Source organism: Micromys minutus (genome assembly GCF_963924665.1).
Source record: "Micromys minutus genome assembly, chromosome: 10".
NCBI classification, from domain to species: Eukaryota; Metazoa; Chordata; class Mammalia; order Rodentia; family Muridae; genus Micromys; species Micromys minutus.
The window spans coordinates 33,679,151-33,704,633 of NC_137979.1; the positions used below are offsets into that span (position 1 = coordinate 33,679,151).

Below are 25,483 nucleotides of genomic sequence, written 5' to 3' on the forward strand. Positions count from 1 at the left end.
AAAGGCAAGTTGTCTATGCTATTTTAATTTTATAGCCAGGATTGAGAACACTGAGCCAAATAAAATTCCAAATCGAATTAGGTAGCTGATCTCTTATGCCAAGCAGTGACTTCTTCCAAAAAAAAAGTTTTCTGACAAACCTATTTGACACATCTTGGGCCAGTGAAGACCTAAGTTCAGTCCCTAGAGTTCAGGGTGAAAGGAGGGAACAACTCCTCAAGGTTGTCCTTTGATCTCTGCACACTAATACACACTAATATAAATATGAAATCAGTGTTTAAAACTAGACATCTCTGAGTTACCTTTGCTTTTTTCTTAATGTTTTGGGTTTTGGGGGTGGTTTAGTTGGATGGTCGGTCAGTTTTCTGAGATGAGTTTGAAATACTAATTAATTTAACAATCACACCTGATTAAAGTTTTTTTTTCCCCCATTAATGAGAGTGAGAATCTGAGATTCTTGCAGCAAAGTAGGCTGGGGATGTTGCTGTGATACTGAGAAGCACATGCTCCTGAAACTTGGTTTATATTTTCTTTTAAGGGGGCAGTCACCTTTGAAAAAGGAATTCAGACAGTTTTAGAAATGGAATGCCTTCTTAGTGCAAAAACTTAGATCCAAATGACCCCTAGCTTTTCCTGTAGTCTCACTGACACTTCTATTTTTGTTGGCCTTCAGCATTCTTCTCCTTTTGCTTGTACTCTACAGACAATGTCATGCTTTTGTCACTGTAAACTCAGCTGTCTGCTCGTGAAGAATTCAGGTGAAATGCGGATAAGCGCCTCACTGGTTCAAATGCATTCAGTCTTGGGTAGGCTCACATAGGGGTTACCTGGGCTTCTCATTTCTTTGAACTAGAGCCCATGTTAATGGCATTCATTATCGGTTTATAAAACTGCCTGTTCTGGGCTAGGTTTGATTTTTCTCACTGTGCATTTTCTTCTGGTTTTGTGTAATATAGGAGACCTGAGGCCCATGTGTATGACCTCAAGAGGTTGACCGTGAGAATAACACTGAATCTCAATTATTTGTTGCCTTTACTTTTAATCTCAACAAAAGCCTTGCCTAAATTGGTCTTTTTGTTCCCTCTAAGATGCTGTGTGTTATTCTGTTTAAATGGTGCTACTGAATACCAAAAATTATAAAGAAAATATTACTCCAAGTGTCCTTTATGCAGAGTAAGAACTATATAATAAAGAAATATTCTGTCCCTAGTTGGAGTCAGAGCAACATCTAGAAGAAGCTGCATTTTTGTAACTGAGTATATGCTTTTCAAAGCCTCCTACGCCATCCCCTGCAGTTCTTTACCTTGTGGTTTAGTAGTTATGTGCTACTTCATTCATGTTTTTTGAGTGTGTAACCCATGGAAATTCTGCATGAATTCTAGTTTTTTCATTTTTCCTTCGCAGTGACTTAAGAGCTGAGTTTTAAGTTTATTATGTGGAGAAATCTTTTTAAGTTCTTGTCCCATTTTGCCCATTACATTTTTTTAGTAACGTAATTAATTTTTTCTTTGTCAGTGCAGAGGTTTTCTGGCCTCACTTCGCTAGTCACCTTTATCACTGTAAGCAAACCCCACGAGACTTAAGCTGTGAAAAGAGAGGGTTTATCTTGGCTCAGAGTTTTGGTGGCCTTAGATCATGAGTACTTACTTTTATTTTATTGCTTTGAGGCCTTTGGATGGCTAATCTTGATTGTCAAGTTGACTAATCTGGAATTAACTGAAATCCAAGATGCCAGGCATGCCTATGATTATTGGAGGCAGCAAAACCCAACCCAAGTCTGGCCTGTACTATCTAGTGGTAGCCCAGATAAGCCGGGAAGATGGAAGGAAAGCAAAGGAATTTTGCTTTTCGTCTTCTTGCCCTCACACTTGCTGGCAAATTCATCAGTCCTGTTGGTGTTAAGTACTGCTTCTTCAAGATTCCAGTATAGACTGAAAACAAGCCTTCTCCAGGAATCCTGTAGGACTCCAGCACCGGATTGGTACTGCATAGACACCACCTAAGAGTTCATGGTGCACCAAATTCTCTCTGTTCATGCCTGGGAAGTAGTATATGAGGAGGGTCACAGGAGCCCGTCTTATTAGAAGACCATTTCTTAGTGACTAAGACGATTCCTTTAGCTTCTGCTGCTTCCCATACTACCACAACCCTTGTCTGGACCAGATCTTTAATCCGTGGGCTGTTTGGAGACCCTTACCCAAACTATAGCAAGTAATTTAGGAAAAAAAATATCAATTTTTTAGCTGTTAATCCTTGTGCTAGAACTTGTATAATTTCTAATCCTCATGGTTAATCACCATCTTGTGATTCCTCTGGTTTGTTTGTAATGACCATTTTTCTACAATAGGGTTTAAATGTTTTCTTTTTAAGATCCCCTTTCACCCAATAAATTTTTATGTAACCCTCAGTATATATTCACATAAAATAAGTATACAGATCAACCATTTCCTGATAATAAGTCACAAACTTATTTTAAATAAATTGCTTGGTGCACATGCAATTTTAGCACTAAAAATGTTTACTTATTTTTATGTTTTGCATGTATGGTTTACCTGCATGAATGAATGTAAGTACAGTTGCAGATACCTGCTGAGGTCAGTGAGGGCTCTGCATCCCTGGAACTGGAGATGTAGATGTTATAAGCAGACTTACAGATGGTGGGGTCCAAACCTGAATCCTCTCAAACCTCTTGAAGGACAACAAATATTCTTTTCTTTTTTTTTAAGATTGTATGATCTGATTTTATTTTTTTACATTAGGTAGGGGGCACAAAGTAATCCTCTTTAATAAAGTTGACAGTTAGCTTCACTAAAACATTTTAATAATGCACATTTTAAAAAAGTATTTGTCTAAACAAATTATTCTGCAATCCAAATATACAACAGCTTGGAAAACAACATTTAGAAAACAAAAGCCAATGTAAAGAGACAGATTAAAACAGCTACAACAGCACAGGTTTGCTATGGCTCAGATTTTCCAGCTGTCTTCCTGCATCTGTGTCAGAGATCTGTTCCTCCCCTGTCTCCACTGTTCCATGTTTAAAGAAATACCGTTTCTCCCTGCTTCCATTCCACTTTCTGAGTCCAGCCAGTATTCTCTAATATCAATTAGAATTTTCCCTTTAAAGTCCCGGACACTGACATATCATCTTTCTAATCTAGAGCATGTTATCATCTCTGCTGCTGCTGCTCTGCTTGGAGGTAGAGCTCTGCCAGGGCTCTAGAAGTCTCCTCAGGCTTTCACTTCTTCACAGGTTTCTCTGAAACAACTTGCTTTTTTCTTCTTTAACTTTTTTTCAACTTCAATGTCAGAATCACTGCCTAAAGAGCTTGAAGAAACAAGTTCCTTTGATTTAGGCATTGCTCCGCTCCAGCCGTCCAACAGCCTCTAGCTCACTCGCTCGCTTGCTCCAGACTTTGACTACAACATTCTTGACTGCCTTCACCTCTCCAGCTCTGATTTCACTGTTTCTTAATGATCAAAGCAAATTTACACACTAATGAGATAGATATTATTTTTACACAAAATATTACTCTTGGTAGAATATTTGATATTTCAGCTTTACAGTTTTTCAGAATTGATAATTATATTTTATAGTTGTTAATGCTCAGAATGTGGTTTTCTCATTGATACATAATACAAAAATGGCAGAAGTGGGTCGGGGGAGGACTACTCCATTGTTGGAAATTCTGTCTTAATTCCAAGACAAAATACTTAGTGACTTTTTAAAAATAAACTCAGTGCAACAACTCACCACAGCAATTTTAAAAAAGCAAACATTTCTAAAACAATACAGAAATATATTAATTTGATACTTTCATAGTAAAGAACCAGGTGGGAAAATGTTGTTTTTATTTTGCATAATTAAGCTGTGGAGTTTCAGTAGGAGCAAGAAATTTTGTAAAGTTCATAGCAGCAGTAAAATCTAGTCTGAGCTAAGCACTCTCAAGAGTATGTTTGGCTATAAAGGAACATGAAACAGTTCAGGTATTGTATAAAAGCAGTACAAAGTTCAGGTATTGCTTTTCCAGAGCCAGAACTTTAGTGAAGTTACATGATATAACAGATTCATTACATGTTTGGTTTTGATTTAATTATTGGTCATCAAGTATTCAGAAACCTTTTACTGTTTCTAAAACTTATATTATCATATATTCAATTACATAATTCAAAAATTGTGTTCCAGAGTAGAGTCCAATCTTTGGTTAGTATCCTGTGGATTACACAGAAAATGGGTGACATCTTGCAGTGTTGGTCTTGCCCAGAATAAACTGGCATGCTAGAGCACAATGTAAATCATGTGACTCTTTGAGACAAAGCATAGGCTGACTTCTCCATGATGGCGCTATGCTGCCCCTCTTCTGTTCTGTGGACATGTGTGTTTAGGCTAATGTGCTATTAGGTACATAAGCATTGGATAATGGAAAAACTATATTCATTTGTGAAAATAAAAAATGGCTAAGGTCATTGACCTTTCTTACAGGAAAGGAATTAAGATTGCTCCTCTTACACTCTTTTAGGTGGACTGACAAAATCCCCTTTTCATCTGCTTGGCATTGACTCATGGTAAAGTATAAGTGCCAAGCAGCTAAATGACATGCAGGCCTAAATCACATACATACATACATACATACATACATACATACACACATACATACACACACACACACACACACACACACACACACACACACAACAAAATCACACAGATGCTGGATATGTAAGCTGGGTGAGGCTAATGGGAGGGCCATTGGTTTGAGGCTAGCCTGGGCTATGAAACAAGTAAATGGCATCTGCATCCACATATCAACACTCTGTCTCAAAAACAAACAAAAGCATGCAGGTAGTATCTTTCTAGCAAGTGTTTATCCTGAAGAGTTCGTTTCACTTGGTTCTTTCATATGTGCTGACAGTATTGATGTTGGTAATAGCTCCAGGCCAGTTAGTAGATAGTTTGTTGGCTTCTGTCCTTTTCGTGATTATTTTCTCCACTAAGATGGGTCATCACAAAATTGACTCCTGTGAACTATTGCCAGTAGATGTGCTTACAATGTCACTAGAACAGTGATTCATTTACTGCATATTGAATGCTTCCCATACATCAGGCTTTATTCCATGTACTCAGAGTAAAGTTATGAGCAAGCCAGTTCTTACAAGCTTCTCCAGTAGAGGGAGGAGTGGTGAATTCTATGTAAAGAGGCAGTGCTGCTGAAGAGCAATGGCGCAGAATGCAGTTCCTCATGTGAACTTACTACATTAGATTTACGAATTCTGTCTCTGACTTGTACGGCTTTGAGGCAACTTGTAAACTCCTTATCAGGAAGCAGTAAAGCTCCCTGCTTTCCCTTTTGAGGACGCTGTGATGAGTCAATGTGTTCTCAGCTATCAGTTTGTTTCTTGGCTTATTATGTGCTCACAGAATCTCCTTGTGAATTTTACTGGTTGTGCTTAATGATACTTCTTTGCATAGCTTTGAACGTTCACCCAGCAGCTGAAAACCATATTTTTACCTTGTGATGAAAACCATTGTGAGGAATCGAGCTATTGGCAAACTATGGGTTGATGCATTACTTAGAGTCACTTCCTTTTGATTTCTAGTAAACATTGCATAGAAGAGATAAGGGTCTAGACAGAAGTGTAGAAATGGCAAGCTTAATGTCTGCTCCTATGTTTAAGAAGATACCTTCAGGTACCTAGACAGCTCCAGTTTTAGAAGCAAGTAGGTGTACTTTGGATTGGCCACAGTACAAAGGAGCCCAACCTAGACTAGTCACTAATACAGTGTGGAATTATTTCCTTTAAGTCAGTGGCCATCTCTGTTGATATTTTTTGTTATCCTTTTCTTTTCCCTTAGAGATGAGCATATTTGTTCTTTAATAGAATTTCTATCTTCAGCTCTCTCTCTGTGTTACTCTTTTATAGTGTGAGGCCATTCATGCTGAGCTGACATTTCCCTTTACTGTTTGGAGCTCATCTGGAGCTTACTTGTGGCTCAGACTTTGGGCCTTGTATGGTTCTGTCTGTCGCAGAGCTCATGTAATGTGCCTAAATCCGCTCAGCTCCTAAGTTATACTGGTCACTGTGGAATCCCTGCTTTCTAGATTAGTTCTGCAGTGACCTATCACTGTGTAATCAATCCAGTGTTAATTCCAGTGCTCTCATTAAACATTACTTTAGATATGGTGGACGGACCACTCTTTGATAGCAGCCAAATGATAGTTCTATTATAAGTACCATTTAATGGCAGTGAATCCTGTGATTTAGATTGAAATAAGGAATTAACACTACTCGTTGAAAGTATCAGCTAAATACCTTTAGAAAAATCCTCAGTTTTCAGCATCTAAAGTACTTTTTCATAGCCATGTATGGCTCATGCCTATAGTCCCAGGATACAGGAGACTAAGGCAGAAAGGATTATCAGTTCAAGACCATCCTAGGATATATAACAAGGCCCTGTCTCAAAATAAAAGCTACCTCCCACACATCCCAAAATTGATACCTCTCCTTCTTGCTTCCAGAATTCTGATTTAGTTGTCCTATAGTTGACATTCTTTTCTTTATGAAGAAAAAAAAAGTGAACCTCTGTAAGGCAGTCCTGAGGACAGTAGGATGTGAGAAGTGAACACTTTGAAGGATGTAGACACCTAAGATTAGGACACAAGTTCCTTTTCACTCCTGCCTTCCATAGCTCACTGGATAGCAAACAGAAACCTAAATTGTATAGGCCCTAGTGTGATTGGTTTAGTATAGGATTCTGATAAGTATGAGCTCTCAGAATACTCTCTACTAGATAAATCTCATACCAGCAGTTGAACTGGAGATGTCTCCTTAAGAGTGATGTATAATGACTTTTCTAGGTATTTTTCTTGGTTATCTGCCATATTACATTTGTGTGGATAGCTAAGATCATGTATTGGGTTGCTTCCATCCTTGCTGATCTCTCTCTATTAGTCACTGCCTCTCCCCCAACATTTTGCTACCACATTGACGTGTTGTCAAAGAGGAGGATGACCTCCCTTGAAATCTTTTTTAGTCAAGTGGAAAGATTCTAAATAAAGTATGAATAAGCTACAATCTAGTTTTGCTCACTGGGAAACATTGGCTTTATTCTTTTTCTTTACTCAGGCATAGCATAATTTTTTTAATTAACCTTTATATTTCTAACTGTGTCTCATATCCTCTGGGTCTTATGTGTGCCAGATTCATAATTCTAGATGAATTATGTGTTCTTGATTCTAAATTGTCAGTAATATTAAAAAGGAGCATCAGGATGTTTTTCTTTTCTTTTTTAACATATATCTTAATTTACTTAATTTTATGTGCATGGATATTTCCCTGCATGTATGTCTCTGCACTACATTCGTGTCTGAAAGAAGGTACTGGATACCCTGGAACTGGAGTTATAGACAATTGTGAGCCACTGTGTGGGTGGTGGGAGTTGAACCCTTGTTCTCTGGAAGAACACCCAGTGCTCTTAACTACTGAACCATCTCTGCAATCCCCAATCTGTGGTTTCAAATAAAATTGGTCAGTAGCATGGGCAAAGATGTGTTTAGATATTTTCCAGCTGATAGTTTTGTACTATTCAGAGTGAGAGTAAAAATCTAAGGGGGAAAAGGAACTAAAGTGAGCTAGGCATTGTGGTGCACACCTTTCCAACACTTGGGAGGCAGAAGCAAGCAGATCTCTGTAATTTCAGGACAGCCAGGGACCCTGAGACCTGTCTTAAAACAAGAACTACAACTAGGTTTCATGTGAGTTCTCACATCACTGTGATGTGTACAATACGTGTTTAGTCTGTGGCAGGGAAAGCACATAGAATTCATGGTAGCTGGAGTATGTGCTAGAGGCTCCTCCATCTTTATAATCAGGAAGCAGAAAGCAGAACAGCACCACCAGCCAAGGACTAAATGCAAACATATACCAACCAGGTTGATTTTTTTTTTTTAAAGATTTATTTATTTTATGTATGTGAGTACACGCTCTCTGTCTTCAGACACACCAGAAGAGGGCATCGGATCCCATTACAGATGGTTGTGAGCCACCATGTGGTTGCTGGGAATTGAACTCAGGACCTCTGGAAGAGCAGACAGTGCTTCTAACCACTGAGCCATCTCTCTAGACCCCCAGTTTGATTTTTAAAAAAATAAAAGTCTATCTTTCAAGCTTGGGTTGCAAACCTGGCCAGAGGAGGGGCTTGTTTGGGAATGTAGAGGTAAGCCTAATAGGAAGTCACCAACCACTTCAGCATTAGGGTGAATGACATGTTTTGTTGAGCCCCTTCCAGGGGGGTTGTGTTTGGCTTTCCTTTCCTTCCTTAGAAAGGGTTTCTTCTGCATTCTAAAGTCATTTTTAATATAAGAATCTTGTTTGATTCCAAATAATTCTCTACTGTGGGATTTTCAATCCCGGCTGTATGTACATTAGAAGTAAGTAGAAGAACTATTTCAAAATGCCTAGATGATACTTCAGAGAAGTAAATCATCAGCTCTGAAGATGAGACTTGCAGTAACAGCTTTTAAAGCTCGTGTGCACACACAGATGGTTGATCCCATTTTGTACCTAAGGTTGAAAGTTGTCATGGTTACTGGCATATAGTTAAAGTAGTTATTAGTACTATTTAAAAGTTTGAATATTAGTCTCAAAAACCACCAGATTCTTATTAAGAGGAACATTAAAAGTTGTTTGCAAGTTATATTGTCTTTGTAAGTTTTTTTTTTTTTTTCTTTTGGTTCAACTTTTAAAAATAAAACATGTATCTGCCTGTGGTTCAGTCTAATTGATGGACTCTTTCCTGATCATATTTTAACCTTGTTTCAGCCCTTGTGGATGCTGTTGAGAAATGACCCTTTCCCATTTTTCTTTCTTTTTTTCTTTTTCTTTCTTTTTTTTTTTTTTTTTTTAAATTCCACTTTACCTTGCCTTTGAATCTTCACTTCATTATCCTCTGGGTAGAGGGAGGTTGTTCCTCCAGAATTTCCTTTTATACTTAGTTGTCTATATGGGTTTGCATTATTCTTTTTCTTGGCAGCTTGTAAAGCCTGCCCTGATTAATCTGTGGTTCCTTTGTTGTTTGGCATCTTTGTTGTTTGTGCCTCTCATTGCAGGAAATGGTACATATTTATTTGTCTAAATTAAAAAGAAAAAATTGCCATGCTTATAAGGTACCATGCTGCGGATCTGTATCATTCCAGATCCAGAAAGAGGGGGTGTGCAGCATTTCTTCTACTAGCTTTGCCACCTTTTTAACTACTCAACTTCTTGGCTGCAATGACCTTTTGAGTTGAATTAACTATTTGGCTACATTCACTGACATGATTAAGTGGTCTTAGAGAACCGCATTCAAGAAATGTTGGCTTGGTTAAAGCACCTGCTAGGATTAATTTTCTAACTTAAAGGAAAAAATTTTGACATAGGCCTCACTATTTCTGAGTATAGATTGAATTTAAGGTTTTTCATTTTATATATTACTCAGTTCATAATTCGCTATTCCCAAATAATAAAGATACAGTATAACTTTGTTTTAATGCCATCCCAACATGATTTCTAAATTATTACTACTGAAGAAAATTACTGAAAAACTTTTAGATGTTTTTGATGTGTTTTTAGAGCAAAGTATTTGGTGATTCACAGAGTCTATAGATACAGTTAGAGCTAGGGAGGAGGCAAATACAGGACTGACTGCAGACATCACCCACCAAGAAGTCTTACCTTTGTAAATAGAGTGTGTGAATGTGTGTGTGCACATGCGTGTATGAGTGTGCATGTGACCAGCTAAACAGTAAACAGTTCCAGTTTTTCTAAGTAAGAGCCTGTGGAATTGTTTTCCTGTCAGCCAACAATCTAGTTCTCTTCTTTGCCTCCTTTAAATGACAAGCCCCAATAAATCACTGCAACTCTCTTTAGACATGGTGACTGGGAGGTATGGAGCATGCATGCTGACTTTCTGTAATAGCTGTTTTCCCCAAGGAGTATTCTCAACCGAAAAACCTTTATGTTCCACTGGTAATTTTTGAAGATAGAAATTGCAGCTCAATATTGGTTTGGTTCCCATCACTTCAGTAAGGCAGCAGGTTTTGTAGGCTAAAGCATTTCTAGTCTTTCTTTGTTCCCCCTACCCCCTGCCTTAAATTTCTTTGTAAAGGAAAAAATAATGCTTCTTGGGCATAGCTTCATAGAGTATACAAACACTTATTTGTTTTTAGATCACATACAATAAGATTGTCAAAATCTTATTTGGATTTGTGCCAATGAATTGGGTAGACAGACAGGATCAGAAAGGTCGCTATGATGTGCCAGCTCCACTTTCCAACTTTTTGCAAAACTCTCCCACCCTTTCATTACCACCGTTTGGTTCCCCAGGACATGTTTCTTGGCAATTTAGAATCCCTTAGGCTTTGGGAGACAAGTCAAATGGCATGTATTTCCAATGACTTGATAGAACAATTTACAGAATCTATATGGGCATCTAGTACTTAGCTAAATGAACTCTACCTCTCTCTCCTCTCTCTTCTTTCTCTCTTTCAGCTTGGCAGTGACCTTGGCGGGGGCATTGGAGGAAGTCCGGCAGTAAGTGCCATCTGTTTTTTTCACCATGGGAAGCTCTGTCCTGTTTGATGCTTTCCTTCACATGTGTTAGCAGAGCCACGGCTGCTCTCCAGCACTGCACACCACAGACTAGCAGTGTGCGAGGATAGAGAGTGCAGGGTTACTTGCAGTCTTGGGGTCACATACCACATGTGGTCTAGGGATATCTTCAGGGAATGATGCTGTGGGAATGATGCTTCAGGGAATGATGCCTGTAGAGATCTTTGTGTGTCTGACATTAAAGAGCTGAAGGAAATGGAACCGCCCATCTTGACTACAGAATGCCTTTATGCCCCAGTGTTCAGAAAGAGTTTGCTGGACACCTAGAGACACTTTCCTCATAGATGAGTTCCTACAAAGTGTGAATATCAGCTCCCTCGACAGCTTCCTACTAGATATCAATGCCCAAATGGGAAGTAAGACTTGGCCAAACCCAAGTGGAAGTGGAACTATTTAAGTTGGATGCTTCTCCCTTGTTCTATAGACACAAACTTCTCTTTTGTTAGGGTACCTGTAGGCCTTTTGCACAGAATCATGGAAGCTAAAATTGGAAACAAACAAGACAAAATCCTGGATCGCTGTGTTCTTGCATCCTACCTGTGCCTTGACAAAGCTTCTAAAGCATGTGTACATTTATCAGTGGTGGAAAAAATCATTGAGACATTATGCTGATTTGATTCTTGCAAATACTGTAACTGCAGTGTTTTCTAATTGATTTGCCAGTGTTGTTAAAACAAAGCTAACATTTTAACAACAACTAATGTATTCTTTCTCATCTCTTTCTGTTTTTCCCCAAAGGTAGGACAGTCCTTCATCCCGTCATCAGTGCCTGCAACCTTTGCTCCTTCACCTACTCCTGCTGTGGTCAGCAGTGGTCTGAATGACCTGTTTGAGCTTTCCACTGGGATAGGCATGGCACCTGGAGGATATGTGGCTCCTAAGGCGGTAAGTAGATAGATGAGCAACACTTTTTCAGTGAACAAACTCTAGATTACTTCTAACAAAAGTTACTTCCACTAACACATGAGGAAAATAAAAGGTAGCTTTGAGCTTAACCATAGGAAATACCATTAGCATTCCCCTTAAACGTAGACTTAAAATTGGCAATATTAAATACTTGAGTTTGGGCCTCATGTTTAGAGACATCCAATTTGTCAACATTGAAGTACAGCTAGTAAAAACCTGGCACATTGTTTTATTTATTTATTTATTTATTTATTTATTTATTTATTTATTTATTTATTTATTCATTCATTCATTCATTCATTCATTCATTCATTCATTCATTCATTCATTCATTCTAAAGATTTATTTATTTATTATATAAGTACACTGTAGCTGTCTTCAGACACACCGGAAGAGGGCATCAGATCCCATTACAGATGGTTGTGAGCCACCATCTGGTTGCTGGGAATTAAACTAAGGACCTCTGGAAGAGCAGTCACTGCTCTTAACCACTGAGCCATCTCTCCAGCCCAACATCATTTTATAGTACATCATCAAGAAACACAAACGGTGGACAAGTGAAATGGTTTTTTTTTGTTGTTGTTTTTTTAATTTCTGTTTATTCTCCCTCTTCATTGGTACTAGATAAGGATTCTAGAGTGCAATCTCTCACATTTGACTTTCATAGGTTTAGTATACCTCTTTTCTTTTGTAGCTCAAATTGCAGCTCAAGGTTTTTTAGATCAGATTCCTAGGTGCTAGCACTATAGCAGTGTGCTGTGACAGCCACGCTTTTGGTTTCAAATGAGTAAATGAATATATGAGTATGTAGCAAGCTGGAGTGAAAGAACAGATAAGAGCTGCAGATAGACAGCAAAGCGTCATCAGATCAGATATTCATGAGCTCCTTGTGAGACAACTAGGGAAGCCCAGTTGGAGTACAACAAAAGACCATCATCAGGTCAGGTGCTCATAACAGCAGAATTGATTGAAAATCTGAGGCTGGACTTCCTGAGAGCTCTCTAGGTAAGCAGAGACTTTTCTCTGGATAAATTTTCCAAAGCAGATACTTTTAGCCAAAAGTAGACTTAGAACTGAACCATACCCATGCTAGTATCCAGGGGCTGGGACTCTTCTGTCTCTCTGTCTTCTCTCTGGCTTGCTCCCCCCACCCCACCCCCACACACCCTATCCTGGGAACCCATCTGGGCCTACCTGATATCTCAGGCTAGCTCTCTTTCTAGGTCTGCCTGGTGTCAGAGTGGTGGTCATCTCAGGCTCCCTTTTTCAGGGAATGTTAGGCTACTAATCATTCAGATGTTCATAGGTCAGAACACTAAGCACAGATATGGCCTCTCTCTGCCACCTGCTGATGCACATGTGACACAGCAGCCACACCTACAACTCCTCCACAGGACAACTGGGATGGTTTTCTAAGGGTATCTATAGGATAACTTTACAATTGGCTTCATTATTTCACATTTTAAAACAGACATTACCAATCTGCCATCTGGTATCAGATTGCTGCCCCCAAACCATAAAGACTACCAAGTCTTCCATATTCTAACTTACTCCAGGTTATCACTAGGTATATGGGGTTTTTGTTTGTTTTGACCCTCATAAATAAAAAACAATATCTCATGTTCTCTGTTTTTTCTCTTCAGTGTGGCTGAGTAAACTATGATTATTCATTATCCCTAAACTCTTTAGTTAGGGATAACTAAACTATTTAACAGCTCACAAACTTGATTATTTATTTATTTTTGTAAGTCCCATGAATCAGGGATATCATAGCTCTGGGGTCAAGGATACATAATTAATACTATATAGAAAAAAAATTCAGATTATTTAAGTAACATCTGAGGCATTACTGTCTGTCAGAAATGGAAATAGATTTGAATATAATGTAACATATGGTCCTTGCCTTTAATGGGGTGCCGGAACTGTTGGAAATGTCTTGAAAGATTATAGATAAACTGTTTGCATTAGTAGATTCAACTTCTGCCATTTAAGTCTTTTCTCGGGCCTAACAGAAACATGCTACTCATCAGAATGTTTTTCTTTTTCTTGTATAAGCATTTGGCAACAGTACTCTTTTCTTTTTTTTCTTTTCCTCTCTTACAACTTTATTTTAAAAAAAGAGGGATACATATACAGATTTTTAAAGGCATTTTGGCATAACACTATATGAATATTTTTTGTCAGTGCTTAATTCTTAGAGGTTTGATAGCATGCATCGAAATCCCTCTAGCTACCATAAGCATGAAGTACATGTAGGACAGAACGTAACATGGAAACAGTCAACAGTACTCTTAAAACAATAAAATGACCAAGTTGAACAGAAGATAGAAAAGAAGCCACTGCCATAGAATTTTATTTTAAGTTGGTTCCTAAATAATTGAGCATGATCTCAAAATTTAAAAAATACTTTATTCAGACCTTTTCACACGGACTTAGTATTTGTTGTGTAAAAATCACCATAATTTCCTGAAGAGATGTGAATTCCCCTTTACATATTGAAAAAGAGTAGCACCAGGGTAAATCTTCTCTCCTGAGCTTTGTGTTGTGTCTCATCAGGTCTGGCTACCTGCGGTAAAGGCTAAAGGCTTGGAGATTTCAGGGACATTTACTCACCGCCAAGGGCACATCTATATGGAAATGAACTTCACCAACAAAGCTCTGCAGCATATGACAGACTTTGCCATCCAGTTTAACAAGAACAGGTAAGAAGCAACATCCTGGGTTTGATGTTGAGCAGTTGTGTGTCTTGTTCTGAATATGCTCCATTCAACACGGGGTAAAAACTCAAGTTGGCAGGTCCTGAATGTAGAGTAAGCTTGGCTCTTCTAAGTCTGTTTAGCTGTCAGCTTCCACTCTGGAGAACAAGGACAGAGTTATGGGCTTGAGGTATAGCTCAGTGGGAGAGCATTCACTTAGCTTACACAAAGCCTTGGGCTAGATTTCCAGTACGACACATAGACAGAGACACATACAAATACCAGGGGAGAGGAGACATAAAAGCAAAATGGTTTTTGTTACTGTTGTTTGGTGATTTCAGGACAGGATTTCCAGACTGGCTGTCCTGGAATTTTCTCTGTAGGCCAGGCTAGCCTCCAACTCAAGAGATCCACCTGCCTCTGTCTCCTTAGTGTTGGAATTAAAGGCATGTACCACCATGTGCTGCCAAAAATGGTTTTTGAAAATTAATTGTGCAGTCAAATTGGGGCAACATGGCACATACCTGTAATGTCTGTACTCATGAGGCTGAGGCAGGAGAATCAGGAGTTCAGGGTAATCCTTAACTGCATACTAAATTCAAAGGTAGTCTGGATTATATGAAACCTTGTCTAACCAACCAAAACTAAAACCAAACAACAAAAACCATCATTCAGTTAATATGCTAATAAATTGACTGAACATACAGTTCTCCAAAGAAGAAACACAGTGACAAAAACAGTAATGTCCACTGGAAACAAGTAAATTAAAACCATTTGGAGAGTCTGTCTCATGGAATCAGAATGGCTATCCTATCAAAACAATGACAAATACTGGCAAAGCAAAAGAGCCTTTACTTTGCCTTGGGTTTCAGTCTGGAACACTGAAAACAGTAAACTGCTAACCTTTAACCTGACCAGATGGGTTATTCAGCTAGTGACATAACATCAGTTTTTCATACTTTTGTTTACAAAGTGAACATTCCTTGTCATCCTCTTGTCCTAGACTCATAATTGCTAGGCTTACTCACAGAGGAGAGATTCTTAAATCTTTTCCAAAAAGCTTATTTACAGAAAAAAAATTTATGTGTGTGTATATAGAGATATGCTCATTAAATATGTCTCTCCAGCAACATGATACACAGAAGAATCTCTCAAAATCCTAGCATCCGCCATAGTTCCTGTCTGTGAAGAGCTTCTCCCTCTTTCATTCCATGTAACGGAAATGCTCAGAAGTTCTGGCATAGCCAGTGTTGGAGCAGGCCAATACTCACACTGCTTCCTGCTGTTCTTTCCATTTAGTTGTCTATAAGTTCCTTCAATGTGGTAGAAACCATGCAGACTCACAGCTGTGTGACTCCTGCCTCTTGACGAATGTCTGGATGTTCCCCCTCCTACTCTCTCTAGCTTCGGTGTCATCCCGAGCACTCCCTTGGCCATACATACTCCACTGATGCCAAACCAGAGCATTGATGTCTCTCTGCCTCTCAACACCTTGGGCCCAGTCATGAAGATGGAACCTCTGAATAACTTGCAGGTCAGAGTTATACTTCACTTGGAGAGTGTTTGTTAATGTATTATTGATTTCCACTTACGTGTAAAATGATCTATCTGCAGTAGCTTGTTTTCCATTGCTAAAACACAATACCCACATAAAGAGGCTTTTTTAGCTTCTAGTTTGGGAGGTGTACATGCATGGTGTCAACTCTGGTGAGGATGCTTCAGCTTCCTTGTATCATACATAAAATTGTTGTAGATGACATGTGACAGGGAAAGGTCATAATGGCAACATTGGGAAAAGGAGAGGCAGAAATAGTGATTCTTTTAAATAAAAATGTCCTCTTCCAGAACCAAAACAGGCTTTCACAACTACTGTATGTCTACCAAGGGTCTACATTCCCAGTGACCTCACCACCTCCCACCAGCCCCCCCCCCATCTCAACTCAAGCTTGCTAAGGATTTCCCTCTCCCTCCGAATCCCATACATGAAACATGAAACCTCTAAGAAAAAAAACCTCTTTTCTCTTTTCTTGTGATAAAGTTGGTAACAAAATAGTCTGCGACAGCTCTACAATGAAGAGTTTTTAATTTGGTTTTAATTTTTTAAAAAAAAGCTATTCAGTTACTTAGAGAGTCACTTGCTTAATAAACATTTTAAAACTTGTTTGTTTTTGAGATGGTCTCTTTTAACCTAATTTGTCATCACCCAAAGTAGCTGAGAGTAACTTTGAACTTCTGACCCTCCAGGCCCTACCCCCTCTCAGTATAGGAGTCTAGGCATGCACCACCATGCCAGGTTTAAGACTTCCAGCTGAAGAAACTCAGTGGTTAAGAGCACTGGCTACATTAACCATGGGTCCAGGACTCAATTCTCAGCATGCACATTGTGGCTTAGAGTTGTCTGTAACTCCAGTTCCAGTGGATTAGATACCATCTTCTAGCTTCTGTAGGTACTATACATATACACATGTATACAGGCAAATGCTCATACATATAAAATAAAATAATAAATCTTAATTTTAAAAAAGACTCCCATCTGAAAAGAAAATATGTTGATAATGAAATGGGCTTGCACTTGATCAAAACATGAAAATAAGAAAAGAAAGAAGAGGTAAGAATTAGCAGAGGATTATTATTCCCTGCCTAGAAATAATTGAAGTGATAGAACAGTTTGAATGAGACTGTGAAATATATTTAACATGGTGAAACAAAAGTACTAACCATATGCTTTCCAGTTCAGACAACTGAACCACATTGCTTGGTGTTCTAGAGATACCAATGCAAGATATGACTGCTGATAAAACAAGAGACTGTGTTGAATTTAGAACTGAAGATTTTTTCAGTACTCTAGATACAAATACAATTGTCTGCTGTTTCACTGACTACCTTGTTGCCACAGTGGTTAATTGCTGATTTTCTTAGCACTGAATAAGAAGTTTTTAGACTAGACAAATGAGTCAGCGTGTAACTTGGCTGAGACTAGAAAAAGAAAACTAGGGTTACTCCATAGACAGAACTGGCTGTTACTATGAGGAGAGTACTGTGTTCAGGAGCATTTCCAGCTCACAGCCTTCAAGTAACTAACCCAGATATGCATCTGTTCTCTTTGCTTGGAGGCTAACCTCCCATTGGCCCATTAGGCCCCAAGCATGATGTCTGGGACGGTCAGCATGCATGCATGAATGCTTTCCTTTAGAAGCAGAAAGGATATTTGGGTCACAGAAACTAGGACAAGTTTTCTGTTCTTAAAACAAAACAAAGGAATGTTAGTTCACTTTCCTGTTTACATTTCTAATTTACTGAATCCCAGAGAGGGACCCTCCTAAAAGAAGGTGGGTCTTATTCTAAAGCCCTCCCTTGAAGGTACTGATACAGTGTTGGGACTGATAATAAATTGCTGCTACAAAAGTCTTCATTAAAATGCATATTAAACTATCATTTGTTATAGTATAAAATAGTAAAAGTGAAAAATATACCACTCCTTCACATGTCTTTGTGCATGGTGAGTCCATATATGTCTACTACATGTGTGCACGTGGATATGGAGGCCAGAGGCTAGCATCCATCTACTTTATCTTTTGAGATAGGAGCTTACCTGGAGTTTGTTGGTTCAGTTGGTCTGGTTGTCTAATGAGCTCCAGGTATCTCTCTTCTTTGCTTTTAGAGTGCTGGAGTTACGGATATACATTTGTGTGTGTGTGTGTCTGCTAAGACTCAAACTCAGGTGCTCACACGCATCAGACACTTCACCAACTGAGCCATCTCTTAGACCTACTATTCCTGTGTGTGTCAGCCAGAGGTTAACACCTAGTGTCCTTCCTCGAAAGCCTACCTAGTTTTAGGACATGGTTTCTTGTTGGCCTGGAATTCACCAAGCAGGCTAAGTTAGGTGACCAGCAAGCCCTAGGAATCTGCCTGTCCTTGCCTGTCTCCCACTGCTGGGGTTAAAAGCATTTTTTCACTGCTTTTGTTTTAATGGTTCCTCATGCTTACAAAGCATGCACTTTACTGACAGCTATTCCTCCAGCCCCAGTTACTTCTTAAAATAGAAAGTAGATTATGCTACAGATACAGAAATGGAATCTGTAGTAGAGATTTGAACCTAGAATGGTCTTACTGCCCTTCCAGTACTGCTCAGAGAAGCTTTTGTGAGGCTGATCTATCTACCTTAGTGCTTGCCTACATTTTGTAAAGGTCTAGGTTTGACCCACAGCAACACGCGTGTGCACACACACGCGCGCGCGCACGCGCGCGCGCGCACACACACACACACACAGAGACACCAGCTTATAAGTCCAGCTTGTGAATAGCATACAAAGTAAAATTTGCTGCACTGTGGAATTCTTTTGAGTTTATTTATATCAGATAATTATATTACTAAAAAAGGAAAATTATTTCCTCTATTTAAATAAAACAAAGCCCTTAACAAGTATCTAAATAAATTTTCTCTAAATGTGTTTAATTGACTCCATTGTCATTGTTTTTCATTTCATGTGTGTTAGTTGCTTAGAAACATTTTCTCAGAATACTCACCAACAAGTAACTGCTTCTTCAAGTCAGAGCCTGTGCAGAGACAGTGGGGTTAAGACATGTCCATGGGTTTCCATATTGTCATGCTTCCTTTTTCTCTGTTCCATATGTGAGAATATTGATAGCATCATCCTTCCAGAAAATGGTTTATAAATATAGCTTACAGAGTCATCTGGGGTTGAGCATGGTGCCTATAATCCAAGCACTGGTGAGAGGCTTAGGCAGAAGGATTGCAGCAAGTATAAAACTAGCCTAGGCTATGTAGTGAGCTTCAGATTAGCTTGGGCCAAAGTAGTTGAATCCTACAGGAAAAACTCAGCTTCAACCTTCCCTTATAAAGGGTAATTGCTGTTTCCTTAAGCCTGTTTGTTGTATTTGGGAGGTGATCAAACTGAGGGACTTGTGCCATGCTAAGGCAGTGCTGTAGCGCAGAGCTACATCCCAACCCTCTTTAGTTGTACTGTTTAATATAATGGCCATTAGCCTACGTGTGGTTATATAAACTGGAATTAATTAAAATTAGGTAAACATTTCCATTTCTCTACATGTAAAAACATGTGGCTAATAGTTACTAGGCTAGGTGGGCCCAAAGCATCTGCAGTCTCCTGCCCACTCCATCCTTTGTCTCATACCAATATGACCTGGAGCACAGAGTATCTCTGAGCTGACACTTTTCTCAAATATGGAAAAGTTCTGTCTTAATCTTTACTTTTTTCCCCCTGCCTTGCTATATGTCTCTTCTCTCCTAAAACTAATTGCCTTTGAAATCATCTCTCAAGTCATTGAGACTGTTGTTACGGGAAGGACTTGGTTTTCTTTTACAGTTCTTAAAATTAGATAATTTCTATGGACTTTTAAAAAACCATGTCCTTTTTCTTGAACTTCTTGATTCTTTGTTAAAAGTCCTTAAATATACTGAGAGTAAGATAAAGACTCTGCCAGCCATTTGGAAGCTGAGAACTTGGGAAAGAATAGAAAGTCTTAGCATTCAGTCTGTGTGAGGTCACTGAACCTACCAACCTTCAACTGCTTTATCCTCTGAAGGAATTAATCTTCCATTTTGCACAGAGGCTAGGTCCTCAGGTAGCATCTACAAGTATGGAAAGGAATGGAAATCCAGGCCTATTGATAGCATCTTAATCCTTTTTTGTTGTTGTTGTTATTTGGTTTGGGGAGGTGTTTTGTTTTGATTTTTGTTTTGGTTGTTTGGCTGGTTGGTTGGTTAGGTTAGGTTTGGTTTTTTGAGACAGGGTTTCTATGTGTAGCCCTAGCTGTCCTAGACTCTGTAGACCAGGCTGGCCTCAAACTCAGAGATACCTGCCTTTGTCTCTGCTGGGATTAAAAACATGTGCCAGTACCGCCCAGTGTCATCTTCTTTTCTTTATTTAATAGAGCTGTGCTGTGGGGTGAATTCAGAGGCTTGCACTTGCTAGGCAAACTGCATCCCCACCCTCTCCACCTATCTTCTCTTTTAAATGGCTGTACATGCCCAGCAAGTCCTAAGCATGTAGGAATCCTATGGTATTTTTTGCCAATCCATGTATTTTCCATTAAGATTGTATTGCTCTTATGTTTTCCCTTCCTTTGTGGATCTATGACTGTAAAATGTTTTATTCTCCTTTAGTTATAACAGTGTTGGTATTTTGGGCTGGCTTTTAACCGAGTAGCTAAGGGTGACCTTGAACATCTGAATTTACAGGCTTATGCTACAACTTCTTTGTGTGGTGCTGGGAATTGAACCTAGGGCTTTGTAAATTTGAGGCAAGCACTCTGCCCATTCAACCACATCCTCAGCCTTAATGTGACTCATATTTCTGTCTTTGCTTCAAAGACCAATAACACCTTACACATTCTTTTTGAGCCAACAAGGTGGTTCAGCCAGTAAAGGTACTTGAAGCCTCCAGACCTAAGTTCAATCCTGGAGCCCACAAAATGGAGATGAGAACAAACTCCTATGAGTGTCTTTGACCTCCACACATACATTGTGTTACATGTGCATAAATGGCACACACACTCGAGACAAATAAGTGCATGAAAGTTTTTAAGTTCTTATTTACCTTCTATATAGACTCACCTTTGAGATGAATCTGTGACTAAAGAGCTAGTTCTTTCTGTTTAGTTCTTTTTACCTATTGATTCTTAGTCTTAAACTGTTGGATAAGAGGTCAAAGTGTTGATTAGGGAAAAGAAATGGATGTGTATCTCTTGATTCTTTTTCCTTGCATGTCTGTTCTGAAATAAGGCAGCATCCATTGCTTGTGAGGAGGGAAGAAAGTGTGGAACACGAGCTACGGAGGACACTGCTTCTGATCCTTGTCTTTAAGACTATCATCTGAAAGGGTTTTTTTTTTTTTTTTTTGTTACTGTATTGCCCTAACAAAATTCTGTCCCTTGTCACTCTTACTTGTAAGGCAGTCAGTTGCAGATGGTGCCTGTCCCTAGTATTTCTTGTCTCCCATATATCCATTCATACTGAGAAAGTCCACAGCTGTAGCTGTTGTATCAGAAAAGCTGGTGAGTGCTTCCAAATGAAAGGCCGTTGCAGCACCTTCCTTTAGATGAAGCAGGCTGGCCTGGCATTTTTACCTTTTTTTGCAAACAAGTTAGAACTGGGGTTTGCTGGTGAATATCACTAGAATCTATTATAGTTTGGAAACTAAGAAAAATATTGACTTCTCAGTTTTGAAAAATGTATAAATGAACAGTGGTCCTTGGTTTCCAGGAATCATTCAAAGAATTGGAGGGTAAATACTCATAACCTATTGCTTTCACTGACAATATCTGCCCCTTCTGTATATGACCTACTTCCATAATGGACTATGCAGAGATAGCTTCTGTGCTCAGTGACCTGTCCTGTCCAGCACCTTGTCTGTGAGAGACAAGAAGACAGACAGTTCAGTTCAAAGTGACTCAATAGTAGGTGTGGTTCAAACTTCTGAGTAGTTTGTTTTAGGTATATTTAAGCACACCACAATTTGGTGATAGATAGCTCAGTCCCATGTGCACAATTAAGCATACGTAAATCTTGAGGAACAAAGTAAGCTAAGTAAAGATTAGACAGGACTACATCAAAACCACATGTGACACTTTCTATAAAGATAGGCTCTATAGATTGACTGAGAAAAAAAAGCTTCTGGTAAGAGTTGAGGACGATCCACATGGCCACACAGATAACACAAAGGTCACCAGGCTGTTAACGCTGTTGGCTGTCAACCTTCTGGATGTTTAACCTTCCTTTGAAGACACCCTGTGTGTTTAACTTCCCTGGTTCTCCTAGTCCTTATCTGTGAGTACAAGAACCTTTTTGCCTCTTACAGTGTAAATGTGCACATGGAGGAGTCTGCAAACAGTTTGCACAAGTTGGCTATCTCCTTTTACCATATGGGTCCTGGAGACTTAACTAAGGGTGTGTATGGCCGGTGTCCTTGCTCGCTGCACCATCTACTAGCCCCTGTTTTTAAAGTTTAACAGTAGCTGGAGGTATAGCTTATTGGCACAACTCCTGCCCGGCATGTATAAATCCCCTGGGTTTAATTTTTTGAACTTTAGACTATAAGGAAAGTTTAACAGTAAGCTCTCAGAGTAGGCAGCAGGCAGGAGATTCCCTTCCTCCATCCCTGAGCATTAATGTTGAGATATTTAAGATGTGACAGCTCAGTCTCCCGGTCCTGGCAGGGTATGGATAGCTGTCATTGAAAGGGAAGAGAGAGATGCCTGTGGTGTGTGTGTTTGTTGTATAGGGTTTGCAGAATGGCTAAGGTAAGAGTTTAGCATTTGGAAGGTTGGAGAGATGGCTCAGTGCCTAAAAGCACTGACAGCTCTTGCAAAGGACCCGATTTCAGTTCTCAGCACCTACTGGAGGCTGACAACAGTCCATAACCCAGTTTCAGGGATTCTGATGCCCTCTTGGCCTCTGGGTACCAGGCACCCAGGTGATACACATCTATACATGCAGGCAAAACATTCACACACATAGAATAAAAATCATATTAAGTTTAGCATATGGAGAAGTGACCTGTCATCTCTAGACTAAAAGGCCTATGAAATTATTGATGGCTATTTTTGGCTATTTCCAGCTCCAGGAGATCCAACACTCTCTTATAGGCCTTACAGGCACCTATATGCATGTGCACATGTACATGAATAAAAATTAAAGATAAATCTTCAAGAGTTGTAAAACTTGATTTTAGTGGTTCTAATGGTCCTCTGCTTTGGGCTTCTTTCATAGAAAGCCTTGGATTCATCCTTGTGTGCCTCTACCCAAATCAGAATTCTGACAGTTTAATCTCTCATTGAAACCAATGTCTGTCTTCTTTACAACCTTAATCTACTCGGCGTTTTTGGAATCTGTTCTAAACCATGATCTAAATGACTTGAGAGCTTTTGAGAGTAGATTGAAGCTTTCCTGGCAGAATGAGAACTTACAGGAGTCACATTTCTGTTTTTACCTCCTTTTAAAAAGAGATTGGCTCCTAGGAATTTGTTGTTGTTGTTGGTTTTTTTTTTTTTTTTTTTTGTTTTTTTTTTTTTTTCTTCATGTATGTGGGTACACTGTTGCTGTCTTCAGACACACCAGAAGAGGGCATCAGATCCCGTTACAGATGGTTGTGAGCCACCATGTGGTTGCTGGGAATTGAAATCAGAACCTCTGGAAGAGTGTTCTTAACCACTGAGCCATCTCTCCAGCCCTTGTTGTATTCTTAAAGTCCAGTAATAATAATTCGTCCTACTAGAGGATTTTGAGCTCTAAGAATGAGAGAGGTGGTATGTATTCAAAGTTTCCATTTCTGTCAAAACTACCCGCGCATGTTCTTGCCTACAGGGGTTTTTCCCTAGGTACACGGAACACTGTCTTATCAGGAGAAGAAGCTGACATACTTGCCCTGTGTGGCATTCTTGTTCACATACTCTTGACAGTGGAAAATGCCCCAACATCTCCAGAGAACCAACGAGGAGAGCCTTTAACTAGAACACCCAGCAGTTTGGTATGAGCCTTTCTCAGCTCACATGAATCCTCCACCCAGCAGGTGGTCAAAGAAAGAGTGTAGAGTGAGAACTGTCTGCAGCTCAGCACTGGACTAAAGATTAGGATTTGACGAAAAGTAAACAGCTATTTTCTGTGGAGAGTTTTATATTTCTGCCTTATTTCTATTGTGCCTAGATACTGTCCCCATAATTGATCGGTCAACTTTTATTTGAGATAAAAGGCAGTATTTAAACTTTAGGTAGAAGATAATTTGGACATTAAGAATGAAGTAAGCTGCAGGTCAACTGAACTCCTGCAGCTAACAGAAAGGGCCATTTCTACCTGAGTCTCAGATGCTATATATCACACTTAAGAGTCTGTGTCATTAAAAACCTGTCACTCTGAGCCATTCCCCTAGGATCTGTTGACTAGGTTGTGTGGTACTTTAAAAACACATCTGAATCATCACTCCTCAGAGAACTGGAGATGGTTGGCGTCACTGCTTGGTCCTAACTTGGACCAGTCTGCAAATAATCGCTCCAAAAGCTAAATGCAGAAAAGGAATAAAAAGAGAAATTATTCTCCAGAGACTTGGAAAGGTCACTTGTGACGTCACAGGAGAGTAAATGAGATAATCTTGAAGGTGAGCCCTGCACTGCTCACTTGGTTTTGGTTTTGGTTGTAGTGGTTGGTGCCTTCTTTGGTTACCTGTGATGAGGGGTGTGGTAAGAGGGCCTCATCTGCCAGAGTTCAGACTGAGTTCATTTCAGACCTTTTTATAGTGCTTTTAAATACACTGGAACACAGTTAGAATATTAATTTAGCCTGCTCATCTCCAGCTGTGCCACCATAAAGAGGCTTCAACTACTGCAGCAGGCTCCCCATACTAGGGAAAGAAAGTAATTGCTGGGTACAGGCTGATGCTGACAGGCTACTCTTTCCCCAGCAGCCCCTGAAAGTAACTTTAAAAAACATTATTATTGTTATTAAGCATTTTTAGCTCACTGTTGCATTTCAGAGAGCCTTGTAATAATCATTTCTATTTACTCTTCCTATTGATGTCCTGAGAAGGAAGCAGTTCCTAATGTTATGGCCACATGTTGCACACAGTATACACCAGAGCAGCAGGCAGCCCCTCTCCTGGACCATCTGTGATCTGTTTTGGGCAGTCTTGAGGCTGAAACTGAAGCAGGCATATTGTTTCCATTGTTCAATGAATTCATGTCTCATTTTTATTTGGGAATGCGAATGTTGCAAGTTTTATATCTTTTAAAAACTGCATTAATTTTATATTGTGTAGATTTACATAGGTGGAATGAACATTAAATATTACTGCTTATGAGCTAGACAATGATATTTTCAATTTTGTGTCGTATGGTTTTTAAGGCATGGTCTTGCTTTGTAGCCCAAACTGGCCTACAGCCTTGTGATCCTTCTGCTCCCACCTCTTGAGGTCTGGGATTATAGGCATGCTCCATTATATCTGTTTTTGGCATTTTGAAACTGGATCTTGCTATCTTTCTATTCAGTCTTTAGTGGCCCCATACTTACCATCCTCTTGTCCCAGCACCCCAAATGCTGGGATTATAAGCATCTGCCAACAAGCATGGACACAGAAATAACTGCCTGTTTTTATTTGTATCTGTTTTTTATACCAGTTTCAACTCATTCAATGTTAAGAACCACCAATTGGCCTTGCTAAGGATACTTGTTTTTGTTGTTTTGTCTTTTGAGTCAGGGT

The 25,483-nt window shown here is 39.3% G+C and overlaps 1 protein-coding gene and 1 pseudogene across 3 annotated transcripts in view; one reads left to right on the plus strand and one right to left on the minus strand.

The window, feature by feature from the left end:
* Window positions 1-25,483, plus strand: part of AP2B1 (adaptor related protein complex 2 subunit beta 1) — a 100,697-nt gene that overhangs the window by 55,168 nt on the left and 20,046 nt on the right. The window contains exons 15-18 of one of the 2 annotated variants that reach the window (XM_080924339.1): window positions 10,528-10,569; window positions 11,386-11,532; window positions 14,110-14,255; window positions 15,654-15,783. In XM_080924339.1, the coding sequence (XP_080780465.1) occupies window positions 10,528-10,569; window positions 11,386-11,532; window positions 14,110-14,255; window positions 15,654-15,783 (465 nt within the window). The remainder of the gene's footprint in view (window positions 1-10,527; window positions 10,570-11,385; window positions 11,533-14,109; window positions 14,256-15,653; window positions 15,784-25,483) is intronic. The other variant, XM_080924340.1, reaches the window with a different exon arrangement.
* Window positions 2,942-3,360, minus strand: LOC308426245 (activated RNA polymerase II transcriptional coactivator p15-like; annotated as a pseudogene). Its single transcript has one exon. The product of its transcript is annotated as an activated RNA polymerase II transcriptional coactivator p15-like (transcript).